The sequence below is a fragment of the Tachypleus tridentatus genome, chromosome 3 (assembly GCF_004210375.1).
Source record: "Tachypleus tridentatus isolate NWPU-2018 chromosome 3, ASM421037v1, whole genome shotgun sequence".
NCBI lineage: Eukaryota > Metazoa > Arthropoda > Merostomata > Xiphosura > Limulidae > Tachypleus > Tachypleus tridentatus.
Genome location: NC_134827.1, coordinates 35,683,199 through 35,706,783, shown reverse-complemented (window position 1 = coordinate 35,706,783; position 23,585 = coordinate 35,683,199). Strand labels below are relative to the sequence as shown.

Sequence of the window (23,585 nt, the reverse complement as noted above, 5' to 3'; positions counted from 1 at the left end):
AAATCAGAGGTTAAAGTGAGGATGGATTCGAGCGAGGGACCCCCCCCCCTCCAAATAAGAAATTCTATAAGAAAACACCCTTAGCTATACGGAACAAGGGGCTTAGGAAACCTAAAACAATATTATTGATAATTAAATTATTTACTAGACATTTAATTTTTAAAGCTTTCCAAGAAGAATGGCCCTCTAGCAGGTATTTTAGCAAGTTTATTAAATTAATTTTAAATAATTAAAACTTCAAACCGAATTTTGCGTTCGATCCTGAGTTCATTTTGACTTGTGTAACGTAAAACAAGTTTAAACAGTGAAGGTCAAAACTGCTGGAGCTGTGGCTTTGTATCTATCGGGTATCAGACTGGAAGATATTCAAATCTCTATAGAACGGAAAGGGTCAGAAATAACGGACCGAAACCAGATAACAGTCTTGTAAATAGCTATGTTATCTAGTAGCTAAGATTTTAGCTAATGATTATCCCAGTACCCAATATTTAAACTGAGACTTGTTACAACCACCATCAAATTTAGCCAAAGATACTCCAGAGGTCACCAGAAAGAGATACTCCAATACCCAATATTGGTGTTACACTCACCATCAAATTCAGTCAAGGGATACTCCAGAGGTCACCGGAAAGGGATACTCCAATATCCAATATTTAAACCGAGAGGTGTTACAACCACCATCAAGTTCAACCAAGGATTAGACATCCCAAGATTTCAGATTTAACCTAATGTATATTGTAGCATCTAAAATCTCAACGAAGAAATATTCCAACGTCCTCAGTATTTCAGCAAGAGAGATTCCAGTCACCGCAATATTTAAGTGAAAATGAATTCCAGTCACCATAATATTTCAGATAAAATAGATTATAGTTTCCTGTATTCAATGTTTTACACAATATGGATTCTAGTCACCAAAAGATTTCAGATAAAATATGTTGTAGTTTCCTGTACCAAATATTTCAGACAAGGTAGATTCTGGCAATGACAAAAGTTCAGGCAACGTAGCTTATAAATTCTCAAACCTGAGATTTTAACCAAAGGAAATTCCAGTCACTACAGTATTCAGGAACGACATATAATACAGCGAAGAGGGTGTATGCGGCCATCATAACGGTATCACTTTGGATAAAACAAACTACGTAGGTTCTGTAGATACAGTTATGCTTTAGATAACAGTATTTTTTATTACAAAACTGAGACCATTTCAATTATATTGTAATCAGGTGTTAACAAATTAGCCAGTTTGTATGGTCAGGCGAAACATTTCTGATTTATTCTGATTGAAATTGTAGTTCAATGAAAACAGTTTAGTAACTGTATAAATGAAATTTATCACCCAATCAATAAAGGTAAGATATTAAGAACTAAATAAGTTGAAGAAGCCTAAAGCCATGTACGTAAGCTATTCTTGCTCAGATACTGTTATTGGTTAGGCCTAGTTGAAATAGAGAGTTTTTGGATGTAGATTATTTCTTTGTTATACTAGTCTTGAAATGAAGATTACGTCAATTAGTGTATAGGTAATAAAGTTGGAAATGTTTCCTACTTTTCGAATGGTTATAGTTTTATTTGTTAATAATTAACTAAATTATGTTATTCGGCAAAGCGAAAAATATAATAAAATTACAACGTGTAAAGTCACCGTCCACATAAAAGAGTGTGCTTGACTGCATTTATGTAATCTAAAAAATTAGGTGCAACCGATTGCGAAATAATGCTATTTAAAAATAACATTCTCTTTTTGGGACAGATCAGAATATAGTAGTGTATTAACTTCTCAGTTATTATTAATATAAAGTGTAACATTTCAGCACTTGGTTATCTGTCATTACGAAAATAATTTTTAGAAAATTAATAGTGATTTTCGATTCGTTGCCGTACAAACTAGCTATTCATTCATAACACTATTAGGCCAAGAGTTGAAAGTTAGTGCTTTTGCCTACTTATCTTCCTTTCCGATAGAGCTTATTGTAGCTTAGCAAAAAAATGTAAAATAAATAAATACACGGAGCTATTGTTATTTGATATATTTCGTGAGTAGATGATGATTGGAGGTGTAAATGAACAAGTCTGATTGAAAGAATTAATCCTGATGACAAATACCTTTATTAGGCTTAACTTTAACTAATCCATTTCAAGCAGAGGAACGTTAGGTTGTAGTCGTACATAATAACAACAAACGCCGCTTAAATCCACTATATTTCGAAAAAAAGTGCTGGTGAGTACAACACTTTGGCTTGTTTACTCTGGGAACTTTTGACCTTTACATTTGTTTTGTTTTTCTAAGTTTGTTTCAGTAAACATTTATGTGTCAGGAATAGAAGCGAAAGGTGAATTTACAAACAATCATTTACGTGAAAAACTCACGACGGAGATAAGAACTGTGTCACAACGTGGAGAGTTCGTACCGATAAAGGTATTACTATTATTATCCGACATTCTCAAGGTCTTCATTACACTATATTTTAAAAGTCCTACCTGAAGTACGCAAATTATTTATTACATAGTGCCTAAATAACAGTATCCGGGATATTAGTTGTTTATTAGTTAGAACCTAAATAACAGTACCCAGGATACTAGAGTTGTTTATTAGTTAGAACCTAAATAACAGTACCCGGGATACTATAGTTGTTTATTAATTAGTACCTAAACAGAAGTATCCGGGATAATAATGTTATTTATTAGTTAGAACCTAACTAACAGTACCCGAGATACTAGAGTTGTTCATTAGTCAGTACCTAAATAACAGTACCCGGGATACTAGAGTTGTTCATTAGTCAGTACCTAAATAGCAGTACCGGGTACTAGAGTTGTTTATTAGTTAGAACCTAAGTAGCAGTACCCGGGTACTAGAGTTGTTTATTAGTTAGAACCTAAATAGCAGTACCCGGGTACTAGAGTTGTTTATTAGTTAGAACCTAAGTAGCAGTACCCGGGTACTAGAGTTGTTTATTAGTTAGAACCTAAATAGCAGTACCCGGGATACTAGAGTTTTTTATTAGTCAGTACCTAAATAGCAGTACCCGGGTACTAGAGTTGTTTATTAGTTAGAACCTAAATAGCAGTACCCGGGTACTAGAGTTGTTTATTAGTTAGAACCTAAGTAGCAGTACCCGGGTACTAGAGTTGTTTATTAGTTAGAACCTAAATAGCAGTACCCGGGTACTAGAGTTGTTTATTAGTTAGAACCTAAGTAGCAGTACCCGGGATACTACAGTTGTTTATCAGTTAGAAACTAAATAACAGTACCCAGGATACTACAGTTGTTTATGAATTAGTGCCGACACAGCAGTACCCGGAATACTAGTTGTTTATTGGTACCCAAATAACAGTACCCATGATACTGGAGTTGTTTATTAATTAGTATGTAAATAACAGCACCCGGAACACTAGAGTTGTTTATTAATTAATATCTAAACAGTAGTACTCAGCACACTATAGTTATTACTTAGTACCTAAATAATAGTACCCGGAATACTGGAGTTGTTGATTAGTTATAACCTAAATAACAGTACCCAAGATACTAGAGTTGTTTATTAATTAGTACCTAAACACCAATACCCGGGATAGTAGAGTTGTTTATTAATTAGAACCTGAATAACAGTACCTGTGATTTTAAAAGTTGTTTTTTAACTTATGTTCAAATAACACAATGTAACACAAAATAACACTATGTAACACAAATTTTGTTCCTGGATAGTATGTGTTATTTCTTAATTTCTTATGTTGTAAAAGTACAAAAAATGGCCATTATTCCCTTCAAACTTTGCTTTTGTGACCTGGATAATGAAATTTAGAAATTAACCTATTTTCTATGTAAAAACTGACAAATTTGCACATTTTCATCTACATAAAGTCTGAATAAAACAACATATGAATCAATATTTACATGTATTTATACTAAAGTTATACAAAAATGTTTAGAAGTGAGTAGTTTTTCGAGATTTGCGACTGCAATATAAATCACTTTCACGTATCAGCCCCCAAATATCGTCTCCCATCATGTTTTTGTTATACGCTCCCAGGTCACAAAAACAAAGTTTGAAGAGAAACATAGGTCTTTTCTATTTACTTTAGACATAAGCAATTGGGAAATAACACTTTCTGTCCAGGAACAAGAAAAAGTAACAATTTTGTTACATAGTGTTATAAATAAACAGAAATACTTGAGATATGTATTTTAACATTTTACCCTAGGTAATATTTATATACATTTATCTGCGTTATATTGACATTACCAGAGAAATTTTAGTTTTCAATCAAATCAAAAGATGTCAAAGATTATTAAATCGATGTGTGGGGATATTTATTAATTTGTGTTTTTGTTTGAATTTCGCACAAAGCTACTCGAGGGCTATCTGTCCCTAGTTTAGCGGTGTAAGACTAGAGGGAAGGCAGATAGTCATCACCACCCACCGCCAACTCTTGGGTTATTCACTTACCAACGAATAGTGGGATTAATCGTACATTATAACGCCCCCACGGCTGAAAGGGCGAACGTGTTTGGCGCGAGGGGGATGCGAACCCGCGACCCTCAGATTACGAGTCGCACGCCTTAACACGCTTGGCCATGCCGGACCCTGATGAATGTCTATAATATTACCGTGAATATGTGCACTCTAATTTTATTATCCGAGATGCGCATTTTTCATATTGACCTGTATCTAATGTTATTAACAAAAACATACTCATAAATTATTTTTTTCTTTTCAAAATTGTTTCACAAGATATCTAAATTAGAATTGTCCCTATAATTTTGTTTTCACTGAACAATTTGTATGTACGGCAAAACTACTAAGTCTATCTGTTAATGTCCCTGATGTTTGAACTACTGACCAGAGAGAAGATACTGGTTCCAACAACTGTTGTTACATCGGCTAATAATTAGTTTTCGAAACAATATTACATCAGTTTGGTCGTGTTTTTACATTATATTAATTTTACCCACTATGTTTTTTTGTTTAAGAACTAGATTAGCTTGTATTTTAAAATTTTCTACCTTTTCGTTGTAAGTATGACGTCATTTCTTTCTGTTGAAGGCGGCCTTGTGAGGAGCAAGGTAAGACGTAAGAGATGCGCGCGCCTGGGGTACTAGGTGTCAGTACACCTGAGGAATTCGCATTCCCAGGAGGAAGGCCTAGTCCCAGGAATGACTACTGCTAACGTAGGCCGAAACGAACGTCACTCTAGACGGGTTGGCCCGAGTAACCGTTAATATCGAGTGCGTGACTAATCGTGGTTGAAATTATGTGAAACGCAAAATCCAAAATCGAGGCTTCAACTTTCAAACAAATTTTCAGTGAATACAAAACCAAGAAGTAAAGAATGTAATAGGTTAGAGAGTTTAACACTGTATAATCGTTTATTATTTGTTGCTTTCATACGACGGTTTTTTGGTTAAACTAGGTGTTCTATATTGTGAAGGTTAAATTATACTTAAGCTTTGAAATAAAAGATGGCGACAATACCCAAGTTTTATTTGCATGAACTGAAATTATCACAAACACTTTCCTTATATTTTTTTTTTTACATGAAAAATGGTTTATTCCGTATGTGACGCACGTGCAAAACGCTTGAAACAAACAGATTAAACTTGAGTAAAATAACCCAGGAAACTTGGATCGTAAGATAACCAACGATGTAGTCAAACACAACTATTGCCAACGTTCAATCTGGACACCAGCGTGGCTAGTTTACGTGTACTGTTAACCTAAATTACCTGAACACGTCCACGTTGCGTTTAATGTATGCTCTGTCCCAAGTTGAGATACGTACAATCCATTTCCACAGTGAACGTTATAAATATGTTAATCGGTTGTACACTGGTGCCTTTCTCTTTTCCTACCCCTAGTGTGAAGTGGAAAAAAAAACAACCCAACCATCAAAGGGGCTAGAATGTTGTCGTTCAAGATGAAACTGAGTAGATGGAAAGGGTTGAATATTTAAAAAAAAACACACATAACTTTTCCGGTTATGTACAACAGCAGGTTCACTTATTTCCATAAATTAGTGAAATATTTTAAAGGCAGAGTTCGCTTTCTGACGAAGTAATTAAAATAGTGACCTCTATACGTGAAATCTAAATTTAAATAGCAGGTTAAAAAATATATCGATATTTAAAGTATAATAAATCAAATTTTTATTTCACTTCAGGCTGACCTGTAAGTTATATAGGGAGATAAAGGGGTGATATTGTTAATCGTTGGTTTAGGATTCCTTAACAGTTAATAGCGGGTGTAGCTAACCCTAAATTTTCTTGGAATTGTGAATTTCCATTTTCCAAATTTCAGTTGTAAGATATAATGATTCATTTCGAGATCAAGGATTCATACCTAAACAGTAATTTGTTACTACGACAAAAAGAGCCCGAAAAACGGTTAGCAGCGCCTCCTGTGAGCGTTACTACTGCAATAAGGGTATAATCACAAGTGAATCAAACTGTTTATTTATATTTATTGTTGAACTGTGTCATTTATATTCCTATTTATATATTTATATGTCGATCGTAATTCGCAAGAGTTAAGAACAAATAAATAAGAGAAATAACTAAAACCGGTTGTTTACTGTTTCATTTGCCACGTTTAAATAATATTTTTATCACTGCTTGTCCCCTTCAAATTCTCCGAAAAGAACAAAAAAGGCTTAACCACAACACTGTTGTTAAATATCTTGCTTTTCAATCCGTATGAAACACACAAACTGATATACTAGGCGCATTTTCAAACGTATAGAAAAATAGCATACCTGATATTGAGTGGACATCTTCTAAACAATGGACGGAAAGAACTGGACAAACAATATGATTGTGTAAATTGTTATAAACAGAACATTATGAAATGTGTCCTCGTCTGTGGCCACTTCTCGGCTATTCCATGTCTGGATATTCGTTTTTTGTTGTTGTTCCCTTAACACGAAGAACAAAGACGTCTTACAAAATGTATAGACTTAGTGGTAAACTGGGTTCACTCTATCTAATATTTCTTTCCCTTCACACTCATTCATAAATAAGATATCTGGTATCTCGAATAATTGAATGTAGTTTCCTAAGAAATTAACTTTTCAAACGGATTATTACTGGTACGAGGATTTCAAAAGTAGTCGCTCTTTGCGACATCTGTAGAAATAATTTGAAGTAAACTGGTATGGGGCTGTAATAGCCCTTGGTATTACAATGAAGTAACGGTTAGGTTACCCGGTCTAGGTACAACTGGAGAGATACTGTACTCGTTCTCTCATTCTCCAGCTTTAGACTCGTGAATACTCGCCAAACCTGTTGCTCTACTTGGCAAAACCCGCCTGCCTTATCCGATTGATGCTGTGATTGGACCTTCCTACAGGACGTCCTAATACAGCAGTTGAGCTCTGTATTAACAGGTGCAGTCTGTTATACAAACAGTGTCGCCTAACTAAAGTGTTACCATACCTGGTGACATTATACTGTAATTTAAGTACATACACCTTGTGTTACTTTACCCTAGTGTTACGATACCTGGTGATATTGAACTGTAACACTAATATCCATCTGGTGTTACTGTACCCTGGTGATATTGAACTATAACACTAATGTACATTTAGTGTTGATGCACCACAGTGTTACCATACCTGGTGATATTGTACTGTAACAATAATGTACATTTAGTGTTAATGCACCACAGTGTTACCATACCTGGTGATATTATACTGTAACACTAATGTACATTTAGTGTCAATGTACCACAGTGTTACCATACCTGGTGATATTGTACTGTAACACTAATGTACATTTAGTGTTGATGCACCACAGTGTTACTATACCTGGTGATATTGTACTGTAACAATAATGTACATTTAGTGTTAATGCACCACAGTGTTACCATACCTGGTGATATTATACTGTAACACTAATGTACATTTAGTGTCAATGTACCACAGTGTTACTATACCTGGTGATATTGTACTGTAGCACTAATGTACATTTAGTGTTAATGTACCACAGTGTTACCATACCTGGTGATATTGTACTGTAACACTAATGTACATTTAGTGTTAATGTGCCACAGTGTTACCATACCTGGTGATATTGTACTGTGACAATAATGTACATTTAGTGTTAATGTACCACAGTGTTACCATACCTGGTGATATTATACTGTGATACTAAGGTACATCTGGTGTTGATGTACCACAGTGTTACCATACCTGGTGATATTGTACTGTAACACTAATGTACATCTGGTGTTTGTACCACAGTGTTACCATACCTGGTGATATTGTACTGTAACACTAATGTACATTTAGTATTGATGTACCACAGTGTTACCATACCTGGTGATATTATACTGTAACACTAATGTACATCTGGTGTTGATGTACCACAGTGTTATTATTCCTGGCGATATTGTACTGTAAGAATAATGTACATCTAGTGTTAATGTACCACAGTGTTACCATACCTGGTGATATTGTACTGTAACACTAATGTACATTTACTGTTAATGTACCACAGTGTTACCATATCTGGTGATATTGTACTGTAACAATAATGTATATTTAGTGTTAATGTACCACAGTGTTACCATACCTGGTGATATTGTACTGTAACACCAATGTACATTTAGTGTTGATGTACCACAGTGTTACCATACCTGGTGATATAGTACTGTAACACTAATGTACATTTAGTGTTGATGTACCACAGTGTTACCATACCTGGTGATATTGTACTATAACACTAATGTACATTTAGTGTTAATGTACCACAGTGTTACCATACCTGGTGATATTGTACTGTAAAACTAATGTACATTTAGTGTCAATGTACCACAGTGTTACTATACCTGGTGATATTGTACTGTAGCACTAATGTACATTTAGTGTTAATGTACCACAGTATTACCATACCTGGTGATATTGTACTGTAACACTAATGTACATTTAGTGTTAATGTGCCACAGTGTTACCATAACTGGTGATATTGTACTGTGACAATAATGTACATTTAGTGTTAATGTACCACAGTGTTACCATACCTGATGATATTGTACTGTAATACTAAGGTACATTTAGTGTTAATGTACCACAGTGTTACCATACCTGGTGATATTATACTGTAACACAATTTGTACATCTGGTGTTGATGTACCACAGTGTTATTATTCCTGGCGATATTGTACTGTAAGAATAATGTACATCTAGTGTTAATGTACCACAGTGTTACCATACCTGGTGATATTGTACTGTAACACTAATGTACATTTACTGTTAATGTACCACAGTGTTACCATACCTGGTGATATTGTATTGTAAAACTAATGTACATCTGGTTTTGATGTACCACAGTGTTACCATACCTGGTGATATTATACTGTAACACTAATGTACATCTGGTGTTGATGTACCACAGTATTATTATTCCTGGTGATATTGTACTGTAAGAATAATGTACATCTAGTGTTAATGTACCACAGTGTTACCATACCTGGTGATATTGTACTGTAACACTAATGTACATTTAGTGTTAATGTACCACAGTGTTACCATATCTGGTGATATTGCACTGTAACAATAATGTACATTTAGTGTTAATGTACCACAGTGTTACCATACCTGGTGATATTGTACTGTAACACTAATGTACATTTAGTGTTGATGCACCACAGTGTTACCATACCTCGTGATATTATACTGTAACACTAATGTACATTTAGTGTTAATGTACCACAGTGTTACCATATCTGGTGATATTGCACTGTAACAATAATTTACATTTAGTGTTAATGTACCACAGTGTTACAATACCTGGTGATATCGTACTTTAACACTAATGTAGTCTAGTGTTGATGTACCACAGTGTTACTATACCTGGTGATATTATACTGTAACACTAATGTACATCTGGTGTTGATGTACCACAGTGTTTCCATACCTGGTGATATTATACTGTAATACTAGTGTACTTCTGGTGTTGATGTATCACAGTGTTACTATACCTGGTGATATTGTACTGTAACAATAATGTACATTTAGTGTTAATGCACCACAGTGTTACCATACCTCGTGATATTATACTGTAACACTAATGTACATTTAGTGTCAATGTACCACAGTGTTACTATACCTGGTGATATTGTACTGTAGCACTAATGTACATTTAGTGTTAATGTACCACAGTGTTACCATACCTGGTGATATTGTACTGTAACACTAATGTACATTTAGTGTTAATGTGCCACAGTGTTACCATACCTGGTGATATTGTACTGTGACAATAATGTACATTTAGTGTTAATGTACCACAGTGTTACTATACCTGGTGATATTGTACTGTAATACTAAGGTACATTTAGTGTTAATGTACCACAGTGTTACCATACCTGGTGATATTGTAATATAACACTAATGTACATCTGGTGTTTGTACCACAGTGTTACCATACCTGGTGATATTGTACTGTAACACTAATGTACATTTAGTATTGATGTACCACAGTGTTACCATACCTGGTGATATTATACTGTAACACTAATGTACATCTGGTGTTGATGTACCACAGTGTTATTATAGCTGGTGATATTGTACTGTAACAATAATGTACATCTAGTGTTAATGCACCACAGTGTTACCATACCTGGTGATATTGTACTGTAACGCTAATGTCCATCTGGTGTTGATGTACCACAGTGTTACCATACCTGGTGATATTGTACTGTAACAATAATTTAAATCTAGTGTTATGAACCACAGTGTTACAATACCTGGTGATATTGTACTGTAACACTAATGTAGTCTAGTGTTGATGTACCACAGTGTTACTATACCTGGTGATATTCTATTGTAACACTAATGTACATCTGGTGTTAATGTACCACAATTTTACAATGCCTGGTGATATTATACTGTAACACTAATGTACATTTAGTGTTAATGTACCACAGTGTTACCATACCTGGTGATATTGTACTGTAACACTTATGTACATTTAGTGTTAATGTACCACAGTGTTACTCTACCTGGTGATATTGTACTGTAACAATAATGTACATTTAGTGTTAATGTACCACAGTGTTACCATACCTGGTGATTTTGTACTGTAACACTAATGTACATTTAGTGTTAATGTACCACAGTGTTACCATACCTGGTGATATTGTACTGTAACACTAATGTTGTCTAGTGTTGATGTACCACAGTGTTACCATACCTGGTGAGATTGTACTGTAACACTAATGTACATCTGGTGTTGATGTACCACAGTGTTACCATACCTGGTGATATTGTACTGTAACACTAATGTACATTTAGTGTTAATGTGCCACAGTGTTACCATACATGGTGATATTGTACTGTGACAATAATGTACATTTAGTGTTAATGTACCACAGTGTTACCATACCTGGTGATATTATACTGTAATACTAAGGTACATCTGGTGTTGATGTACCACAGTGTTACCATACCTGGTGATATTGTACTGTAACACTAATGTACATCTGGTGTTTGTACCACAGTGTTACCATACCTGGTGATATTGTACTGTAACACTAATGTACATTTAGTATTGATGTACCACAGTGTTACCATACCTGGTGATATTATACTGTAACACTAATGTACATCTGGTGTTGATGTACCACAGTGTTATTATTCCTGGCGATATTGTACTGTAAGATTAATGTACATCTAGTGTTAATGTACCACAGTGTTACCATACCTGGTGATATTGTACTGTAACACTAATGTACATTTACTGTTAATGTACCACAGTGTTACCATATCTGGTGATATTGTACTGTAACAATAATGTACATTTAGTGTTAATGTACCACAGTGTTACCATACCTGGTGATATTGTACTGTAACACCAATGTACATTTAGTGTTGATGTACCACAGTGTTACCATACCTAGTGATATTATACTGTAACACTAATGTACATTTAGTGTTAATGTACCACAGTGTTAACATACCTGGTGATATTGTAATGTAACAATAATGTACATTTAGTGTTAATGTACCATAATGTTACCATACCTGGTGATATTGTACTGTAACAATAATGTACATTTAGTGTTAATGTACCACAGTGTTACCATACCTGGTGATATTGTACTGTAACACTAATGTACATTTAGTGTTGATGTACCACATTGTTACCATACCTGGTGATATAGTATTGTAACACTAATGTACATTTAGTGTTGATGTACCACAGTGTTACCATACCTGGTGATATTGTACTATAACACTAATTTACATTTAGTGTTAATGTACCACAGTGTTACCATACCTGGTGATATTGTACTGTAAAACTAATGTACATTTAGTGTCAATGTACCACAGTGTTACTATACCTGGTGATATTGTACTGTAGCACTAATGTACATTTAGTGTTAATGTACCACAGTGTTACCATACCTGGTGATATTGTACTGTAACACTAATGTACATTTAGTGTTAATGTGCCACAGTGTTACCATACCTGGTGATATTGTACTGTGACAATAATGTACATTTAGTGTTAATGTACCACAGTGTTACCATACCTGATGATATTGTACTGTAATACTAAGGTACATTTAATGTTAATGTACCACAGTGTTACCATACCTGGTGATATTGTACTGTAACACTAATGTACATTTAGTGTTGATGTACCACAGTGTTACCATACCTGGTGATATTATACTGTAACACTAATGTACATCTGGTGTTGATGTACCACAGTGTTATTATTCCTGGCGATATTGTACTGTAAGAATAATGTACATCTAGTGTTAATGTACCACAGTGTTACCATACCTGGTGATATTGTACTGTAACAATAATTTAAATCTAGTGTTATGAACCACAGTGTTACAATACCTGGTGATATTGTACTGTAACACTAATGTAGTCTAGTGTTGATGTACCACAGTGTTACTATACCTGGTGATATTCTATTGTAACACTAATGTACATCTGGTGTTAATGTACCACAATTTTACAATACCTGGTGATATTATACTGTAACACTAATGTACATTTAGTGTTAATGTACCACAGTGTTACTCTACCTGGTGATATTGTACTGTAACAATAATGTACATTTAGTGTTAATGTACCACAGTGTTACCATACCTGATGATATTGTACTGTAACACTAATGTACATTTAGTGTTAATGTACCACAGTGTTACTCTACCTGGTGATATTGTACTGTAACAATAATGTACATTTAGTGTTAATGTACCACAGTGTTACCATACCTGGTGATATTGTACTGTAACAATAATGTACATCTGGTGTTAATGTACCACGGTGTTACTATACCTGGTGATATTGTACTGTAACACTAATGTACATTTAGTGTTAATGTACCACATTGTTACTCTACCTGGTGATATTGTACTGTAACAATAATGTACATTTAGTGTTAATGTACCACAGTTTTACCATACTTGGTGATTTTGTACTGTAACACTAATGTACATTTAGTGTTGATGTACCACAGTGTTACCACACCTGTTGATATTGTACTGTAACAATAATGCACATCTAGTGTTAATGCACCACAGTGTTACCATACCTGGTGATATTATACTGTAACAATAATGTACATCTAGTGTTAATGCACAACAGTGTTAACATACCTGGTGATATTATACTGTAACACTAATTTCCATCTGGTGTTGATGTACCACAGTGTTACCATACCTGGTGATATTGTACTGTAACACTAATTTCCGTCTGGTGTTGATGTACCACAGTGTTACCAAACCTGGTGATATTGTACTGTAACACTAATGTACATCTGGTGTTAATGTACCACAGTGTTACCATACCTGGTGATATTGTACTGTAACACTAATGTACATCTGGTGTTGATGTACCACAGTGTTACCATACCTGGTGATATTGTACTGTAACACTAATGTACATCTGGTGTTGATGTACCACAGTGTTACCATACCTGGGGATATTATACTGTAACACTAATGTTCATCTGGTGTTAATGTACCACAGTGTTACCATACCTGGTGATATTGTACTGTAACACTAATGTTGTCTGGTGTTGATGTACTGTGGTGCTGTCATACAGGCAATGTTTCTATGTTTGTGTTATCATATCTGATGTGAGTAGTTAGTGTGACTGAGTAACCAGTTATTGTATGAGTACAGTGAACACTTAAACCGAGTAACCAGTTTGTATGAGTACAGTAAACCGTTTGACTGAGTAACCAGTTTGTATGAGTAAAGTGAAGTTTTTCTGATTAACCAGTTTGTATGAGTACAGTAAACAGTTTGACTGATTAACCGGTTTGTATGAGTACAGTAAACAGTTTGACTGATTAACCAGTTTGTGTGAGTACAGTAAACAATTTGACTGATTAACCAGTTTGTATGAGTACAGTAAACAATTTGACTGATTAACCGGTTTGTATGAGTACAGTAAACAGTTTGACTGATTAACCAGTTTGTGTGAGTACAGTGAACTGTTATTCTGATTGAGTAACCAGTTTGGTTCAGTATACTGAACAGTTTGACTGAGTAACCAGTTTGGTTGAGTTCAGTGAACAGTTAGTTACTCTGGGTAAACACTAATTATTGTAAAGTGAGTTGTTAGTTTAATTCATGTTAGTGTATGCTTTAACCTGTTGGTGTATAAACATTATGCATAATATCTTCCAATCAAAAGCAGGCTATGCACAAAGCAATCATAATAGCTATTTAAATATACATTTCTAGTTATAAAGATCAAAATGCCTGTTGTTTCATTAGTTGGTTTACCTCGCTGGTGACGGTATGTCAACCTACAATGTAGTATAAACATTAACTTGGTAAGTGAAGTGAACATTTCAAGTTGTTGGAAACTACAGACTATCCCAAAATTATTTATCCATACATAGATCGTCATACTAATTAAGCCTGAAATGGCACCAAACCTTATATATGATCGTAATTCACGTGTACCGGGCATACAATTAGATTGCTCGTATCTACTGTTGTGATCGCAGTAAATCAACTTTGTCATAGCTTAGAGACCATATTCGAGGCGATTGGGTCATTAAAAGTTTGCTTTTGTCAGCAGGTGTGGTTTGTTGTTTATTTTCTCGGGTTCTTCCATTGATGTACTCCTAAGGAACACATCCGGAAACATGATACAGGATAGGACTGACTGAATTCTCTCCACCCTTTGAAATACAGAATCACGTATTTCATTGTCTTCTTCATGGACGCCATGTTGTTTTTTAGACAACTAAACTGCCACTTTGTGGCAAAGAAATGTACACTTTCAATTATCACAGTGCGAAGTTTCGGTGACGTGGAATGAATACATTTTGTTGTGTGTCATTTTTTATTAACTTCGGTACAGAAAACAATTGTCTGTCTCTGTAATATGAGTATTTACAACTTAATTTAACACATAATATCATTGTAACTTTTAAACATTTAGAACATGGTTTAACTGCTGTTAATCTGTAAAAGATGATTTTACAGTTTATTTAGTTAAGTAGAGAGAACATTTAATCCAAAGTGAACATACTGTCTGTAATGTAGGTTTTTCATAGTATGCTCCGCGGGTCTCTTGGGCTCCGCGAGAAAGTTTTAGAATGTTAATATTTTTCCTAAAATGTAAAATTGAATCAGATTACGCTGTACGCAAAAGTAAAATATATCTTTAATATAACATGTTTATTACGTATTAGGCCTTTTAATATTTTATTCTGCCTAACGCTTGACGATTTTATTCAGCGTAGGGGGACGTTCTCGTGGTGAAAGTGTTAATTGGTTGGTTTTGAATTTCGCGCAAAGCTACACGAGGTCTATCTGTGCTAACCGTCCCTAATTTAGCAGTGTAAGACTAGAGGGAAGGCAGCTAGTCATCACCACCCACCGCCAGCTCTTGGGCTGCACTTTTACCAACGAACAGTGGGATTGACCGTAACATTGTAACTTTTCTACGGGTGAAAGGGCGAGAATGTTTGGTGTTAATACAATATCAATTAACTTCGACAGTGGCACCACTAGTTGCAAGTAGATATGGCACCATCTCAAGATCGCATGTGTCATTAGAGATGCAATATAGCCTAGTAGTTTCGTACGAAACATCGGTCAACCCTGGGTAGTGATGTCAACTGCTTTTTAAAAGGCAGATCTGGATTAGCGACTAAATCTCGAACGAAATGAAACATGACATCACAGCTGAAACCTGTATAAATTTGAAACATTTCGATGCAATTAGACGCATTATCAATTGTTTCAATTCCAAAGTATATTTATATGAAGTATAATTATATTTATGACAATTATAATTGGTAATTGTTAGGTTAGGTTAAAGAGTCGTAATAGTTTAATTAGACAAACTTGGTACCGATGAGCTCTGTGATGTCATGTTTCATTTCGTTCGAGATTTAGATGCACGTCAAATCTGGCTTAATATTTTATTATTTGGCTTAAAATTTGTTAAAAAACACAAAAAACTGTAAACATAATACGCTAACCTTTTACTTTATAAAAATATAATGTTTTACCAGCCTAGCCTTTTTCCACAAATCGTTCTTTCTGACTTTGTTATAGTGACACTGATCTAAGGTCAGTGTGTCAGTGTATAACAATAAAACTCAAGTGCTTGTACGAGTTTTTATTAAGAAGCTATTTTTTGTTCGTGTAAATACTTTTGAAGTGTCAAAGATATAAGAATACGTTTTTAGACAAATTAATAATTAGTTGTCACCCTTATAATGGATAAGTGGCTGAATATCAGTAATAAATCTGATACGAGTAAAAACCCTAGGCCTAGTAAGAATTCATCGGCCTTATCGTCGTATGCGAGCACTTCAACGCAGGATGATGCAAGAAGTAGTGAACATTGAACCCACAACCCACTAGGTCTTCATTACCTGTCCATGTAAAAACCATATTCAATAAAACTTTCATTATGCTTTCTTTTCTTTCTTGAATACGGTTTTACAAGGACAAGTAATGAAGATGGATCTAGTGGTTTGTGTGTTGAATGTAGAACACTGTTGAGTAGCAGTAGTAAAGTTAAAAACGATATCTAGAAACCAAATTCCCAATTAAAAAAATCTAACTTCCGAGTATTTCAAAAGAAGGTTTTTGTAATTAAATGCAAGGAAAGCTACATTTCGTTCTTTTGTCCATCAGGACAACAAAGGTGCTCTTATTGTTTGATATCGTGTTAGTTACCGTATTGAAAAAGCTGGTAAAGCTAATACAACTGCAGAAGATTTGATAAAATCATGCGCAAATGATTTGGTAGAGTGCACGATTGATGAATTTAAAAACAAACAAACATTAACTCTATGCCCCTTTCTGACAATTAGGTTTCTCGAAGAATCAAGGATATGTCAGCAAATTGCTTAACGGAGTTATTAAGGTGAGTAAAAGCGAGTCCAACTTTTTCGCTTCAGATGGATGATTCAACAGATGTCGCAGGTTATGCGATATTGCTCGTGTTTGTTCGCTATATTCACGAAGCTAGTTTTGAAAAAGACATACTAGTTTGCAAACCTTTGTCAACTCAAACAACAGGCGAAGAAATATTTAAAGTGATCGATTTCTTCATGAAGAACATGAGATCCAATGGCAGCTTTGCTCAAGTATTTGCACTGATGGGACTACAGCTATGACTGAAACTTTGCAGGCGCAGTGGGACGTATAAAAACCCTGACATCGAGAGTATCCACTGTTCAGGCGCAGTGGGACGCATAAAAACCCTGACATCGAGAGTATCCACTGCTGTCTTCATCATCATGAACTTGCAATGAAACGAATGCCAGAAGACTTAAAAATGTATTGGGTGATGTCATAAAAAAAGTTAATTTTATAAAATCAAGACCAGTCAATGTGAGGATCTTCAGTTTACTCTGTGAAGATATGGGAAGTTTGTATAAAAATTTGCTGCTTCATACTGAAGTCCGATGGCTTTCTCGGGGAAAAGTTCTTGCTCTGTTTTACGAACTGCGTGAGGTGATAGGTTTCTTTTTATCTGAATACCTCTTTGAAACTACTTACAAATTAAGGGACAAATGCTGGATACAAAAAGTGGCTTAACTTTCTTACGTATTTGCTTATTCAAATGAGGTGAATGCTACAATGCAGGGGACCAGGGTAACGTAGCTCAGAGTAAAATGAAAGTGCTTCAACGCAACTTTAAACTTTGTGGTAAATGTATACTTATGGAAGATCTTGATTGCTTCGAAAATCTCTGTGGTTTTTCCCTTGTGAAATTTCCTTAAGTGAAGATGCAAAAGTTTCAGTCTTGCACCACAAATCTGATTTGTATACAACTACTGGGGAGTACTTCCCTCCTCATTTAGAAACATTACTGTGGATTCAGAATCACTTTGTTGACTCTGCAAGTACCAGCGATTTCCTTTTGAAAGAGAAAGAACAGCTTATAGAAATTTCAACTGATTAAACCCTAAAAAAGTCACCATGGAATCCCCTGAAATAAGTAATAGAGCTTTGATGGAAACTCCTGCTGTACATGACTAGAGTGAACATATTGTCTACATGACTAGAGTGAACGTATTGTCTACATGACTAGAGTGAACATCTCGTCAAGATGACTAGAGTGAACGTATTGTCCACATGACTAGAGTGAACATATTGTCTACATGACTAGAGTGAGCATATTGTCTACACGACTAGAGTAAACATATTGTCTGCATGACGAGAGTGAACATATTGTCTACATGTCTAGAGGAAACATATTGTCTACATGACAAAAGTAAACATATTGTCTACATGACTAGAGAGAACGTATTGTCTACATGACTAGAGTGAACGTCTCGTCAAGATGACTAGAGTGAACGTATTGTTCATATGACTAGAGTGAACATATTGTCTACATGACTAGAGTGAACGTATTGTCTACATGACTAGAGTAAAATATTGTCAAGATGATTAGAGTGAACGTTTCGTCAAGATGACTAGAGTGAACGTATTGTCCACATGACTAGAGTGAACGTATTGTTCACATGACTAGAGTGAACGTCTCGTCAAGATGACTAGAGTGAACGTATTGTCCACATGACTAGAGTAAACGTATTGTAAAGATGATTAGAGTGAACGTCTCGTCAAGATGACTAGAGTGAACGTATTGTCCACATGACTAGAGTGAACGTATTGTTCACATGACTAGAGTAAACATATTGTCTACATGACTAGAGTGAACATAATGTCTACATGACTAGAGTGAACGTATTGTCTACATGACTAGAGTGAACATATTGTCTACACGACTAGAGTAAACATATTGTCTACATGACTAGAGTGAACATATTGTCTACATGACTAGAGGAAACATATTGTCTACATGACTAGAGTGAACGTCTCGTCAAGATGACTAGAGTGAACGTATTGTTCACATGACTAGAGTGAACATATTGTCTACATGACTAGAGTAAACATATTGTCTACATGACTAGAGTGAACATATTGTCTACATGACTAGAGTGAACGTATTGTCTACATGACTAGAGTAAACGTATTGTCAAGATGATTAGAGTGAACGTCTCGTCAAGATGACTAGAGTGAACGTATTGTCCACATGACTAGAGTGAACGTATTGTTCACATGACTAGAGTGAACATGTTGTCTACATGACTAGAGTGAATATATTGTCTACATGTCTAGAGTGAATATATTGTCTACATGACTAGAGTGAATATATAGTCTTCATGACTAGAGTGAACGTATTGTCAATATGACTGGAGTGAACGTCTTGTCTACATGACTAGAGTGAACGTCTCGTCAAGATGACTACAGTGAGCGTATTGTCAACATGACTAGAGTGAACATATTGTTAAGATGACTAGAGTGAATATATTGTCTACATGACTAGAGTGAACGTGTTGTCAAGATAACTAGAGTGAACATATTGTTAAGATGACTAGAGTGAATATATTGTCTACATGACGAGAGTTAACGTCTCATCAAGGTGACTAGAGTGAACGTATTGTCTACATGACTAGAGTGAACGTATTGTCAAGATGATTAGGGTAAACATATTGTCTACATGACTAGAGTGAACATATTGTCTACATGACTAGAGGAAACATATTGTCTACATGACAAAAGTAAACATATTGTCTACATGACTAGAGTGAACGTATTGTCTACATGACTAGAGTGAACATATTGTCTACATGACTAAAGTGAACATATTGTCAAGATGACTAGAGTGAACATATTGTTAAGATGACTAGAGTGAATATATTGTCTACATGACCAGAGTGAACGCCTAACTTGGAATGCTGAAACCACATCATTGAACAAAATTATTTGTTTATAAAACCTTTGTTTATCGTGTGAAACTGTTATTTAACTGTTTACTTTGTGAAACTGTTATTTTAGTGTTTATCTTGTGAAACTGTTATTGTAGTGTTTATCTTGTGAAACTGTTATTTGAGTGTTTATCTTGTGAAACTGTTATTTAAGTGTTTATCTTGTGAAACTGTTATTTAAGTGTTTATCTTGTGAAACTGTTATTTTAGTGTTTATCTTGTGAAACTGTTATTGTAGTGTTTATCTTGTGAAACTGTTATTGTAGTGTTTATCTTGTGACACTGTTATTGTAGTGTTTATCTTGTGAAACTGTTATTTAACTGTTTATTTTGTGAAACTGTTATTGTAGTGTTTATCTTGTGAAACTGTCATTGTAGTGTTTATCTTGTGAAACTGTCATTGTAGTGTTTATCTTGTGAAACTGTTATTGTAGTGTTTATCTTGTGAAACTGTTATTTAACTGTTTATTTTGTGAAACTGTTATTTTAGTGTTTATCTTGTGAAACTGTTATTGTAGTGTTTATCTTGTGACACTGTTATTGTAGTGTTTATCTTGTGAAACTGTTATTTAACTGTTTATTTTGTGAAACTGTTATTGTAGTGTTTATCTTGTGACACTGTTATTGTAGTGTTTATCTTGTGAACCTGTTATTGTAGTGTTTATCTTGTGACACTGTTATTGTAGTGTTTATCTTGTGACACTGTTATTGTAGTGTTTATCTTGTGAACCTGTTATTGTAGTGTTTATCTTGTGAACCTGTTATTGTAGTGTTTATCTTCTAATCACACCAATTATTTAACATAAGTTTTAAAATTATTTTTCAGTCCTAGTTCAAGAAATTCATATGAAAGTTGTAACTGACTTCTCTATTTCCTGTCATCTACCTAGGATAGGGTAAAATAAATTCATTTTAAAAACTCGCTTAGTTTTTATACAGGGTTATAAACTTCGGAGTTAATTGACCCTAAGCGATGCACTTGAGGGTTTAGAAATATGGATGATTTGTCTCTGCATTGGTCACACAATAAGAAGCCGATTGTGAAACTTTAGGCTTAGTGACAAATATAATTAACAAAAAAAAAAGGAATTTTAACGTGTCGATATAAGACTTTCTAACCTGAATGAACTATGATAAAAATTCACAGACATAATCTGGTTATTATATTTAAAATGATTAACAATACATGAAGATAAAACAAAGGCGTTTACTGCTTAACGCCCCAGAACGGGTCAGCAGTTAGTTTACGTACTTAAAACGCGAAAAAATTTGGGTTAGAGTCCTTAAACAGACCTATAAATAATTATTGTAGACATATATAATACGTAGCAGTTAATTCATATAAATATAAATATATTTGTAATTCTAATTTATTTTTTGTAAGGGGTAAAAGGGATGATTTTAATTTACAAATACATTCGCTTTCTATCAGTAGATTTTGTTTGATATGTTTATTTCAAACACAAGTTTAGACAATGGCCTACCTGCACTCTGTCTTCTGCAGGAAACCGAACTGCACGGTATAGCGTTGTAAATCCGTAAACTTACAAGGGAGACGAGAATATTACGAATGTTTGTTAATGTACACACTGCTGTGCCTGTTGTAAACGTCGTGTTACACATGCTAGAAGGTCTGACATATAACTCCTCTTTGGCTCGATTGTCGTCATTTTACAAATAACGATGAACTGCCATCTTTTAGTAACTAGAAAACTAAGAAACGCTATTATGTTATTTAAGTGTATGTATATATATATATTTGAAAAAGAAATCCATTGTTTTTAAGTGTAGTTATCTCCGGTTAGCTTAAGTTTAAAACTTATTTTACTCAGAAGTTCCACATTTTGTTTTCGCTCTAAAGTGATCAGTAGACGGGAATCAGATACATATAACTGATTACATAACCTAATATGTGAAGTATTCAGCACGTGACAGATATTATCTGAAATAACGTATGGTAAGTAATGTGCCTTACTTACTGCAAACTGTGCTGTTTCTTTTCCACGTCAGCACGCTTTACACGCACTGTGCTCTTTGTGTTCGCTGTGACGTACGTACTGTCAGCGTGTTCTTCCTATTAGTTGTGGCGTTATAGATCGTTCATCCACAGCTGTAAACAGTAAAACTAAAAGTGAAGACAGGAGTTCAATGTAATAAGAATATTATCTTTACAATTAGGTCCTCACCATGCTGGTAAAACCATCATTACCTTTACAACTAGGTCCTCACCATGCTGGTAAAACCATCATTACCTTTACAACTAGGTCCTCACCATGCTGGTAAAACCATCATTACCTTTACAACTAGGTCCTCACCATGCTGGTAAAACCATCATTACCTTTACAACTAGGACCTCATAGTTCTTGTAAGGTCGTTGTCATTTTCATGTTAGGTTGGTGGGTTCTCACCATGCTGATAAAACCATCATTACCTTTACAACTAGGTCCTCACCATGCTGGTAGGGTCGTTGTCATTTTCATGTTAGGTTGGTGGGTTCTCACCATGCTGATAAACCTATCTTTACCTTTACAACTAGGTCCTCATATTGCTGGTAAGGCCGTTGTCATTTTCATGTTAGGTTGGTGGGTTCTCACCATGCTGATAAAACCATCATTACCTTTACAACTAGGTCCTCACAGTGCTGGTAAGGTCGTTGTCATTTTCATGTTAGGTTGGTGGGTTCTCACCATGCTGATAAAACCATTATTACCTTTACAACTAGGTCCTCACAGTGCTGGTAAGGTCGTTGTCATTTTCATGTTAGGTTGGTGGGTTCTCACCATGCTGATAAAACCATTATTACCTTTACAACTAGGTCCTCATATTGCTGGTAAGGCCGTTGCCATTTTCATGTTAGGTTGGTGGGTTCTCGCCATGCTGGTAAAACCATCATTACCTTTACAACTAGGTCCTCACCGTGCAAGTAGGGTCGTGCAAGTTATTTACTCTAGATGTCTTCCGCTAGGTGACTGAATTTAAGGAATAATAATAGTATGTTAGTGAAATTCCCTATGTTGTTGTTTTTTAATGACGTGATATTACTTTTGAACCCAGTTTTATTAAAAACCTTTATTGGGGTACGAGCCTCAACCTTCGAAACCCCCGTGATTGTTGTCAAAATGTAGAGGATTTTAATCGTCATACAGAATGGTATGTTTGTTTGTTTCGCGAAATTTCACCCAAGAACAATCTTTAAATAGCCATCCATAATTTTGAACTGGCAAACAAGTGGACGTTATCTATTTAACTCACTGCCATTTGGATTTGACCAACGCTCTTATAGCGTACCCATGACCCCAAATTGCACAAAGGTTT

At 34.9% G+C, this 23,585-nt stretch overlaps 1 protein-coding gene across 2 annotated transcripts in view; it reads right to left on the bottom strand.

The window, feature by feature from the left end:
• LOC143246695 (uncharacterized) overlaps positions 1 to 21,989 on the bottom strand; it is a 45,192-nt gene extending 23,203 nt beyond the window's left edge. Inside the window, exon 1 of one of the 2 annotated variants that reach the window (XM_076493782.1) lies at positions 21,755 to 21,989. Coding sequence is in view for 1 of the 2 variants with exons in the window: in XM_076493781.1 (XP_076349896.1) it covers positions 6,745 to 6,762 (18 nt within the window). In the remaining variant the exon portion in view is untranslated. Of the gene's footprint in view, positions 1 to 6,744; positions 7,237 to 21,754 lie in introns of those variants that run through there. The other variant, XM_076493781.1, reaches the window with a different exon arrangement.
• Between the last annotated feature and the right edge of the window lie 1,596 nt (positions 21,990 to 23,585).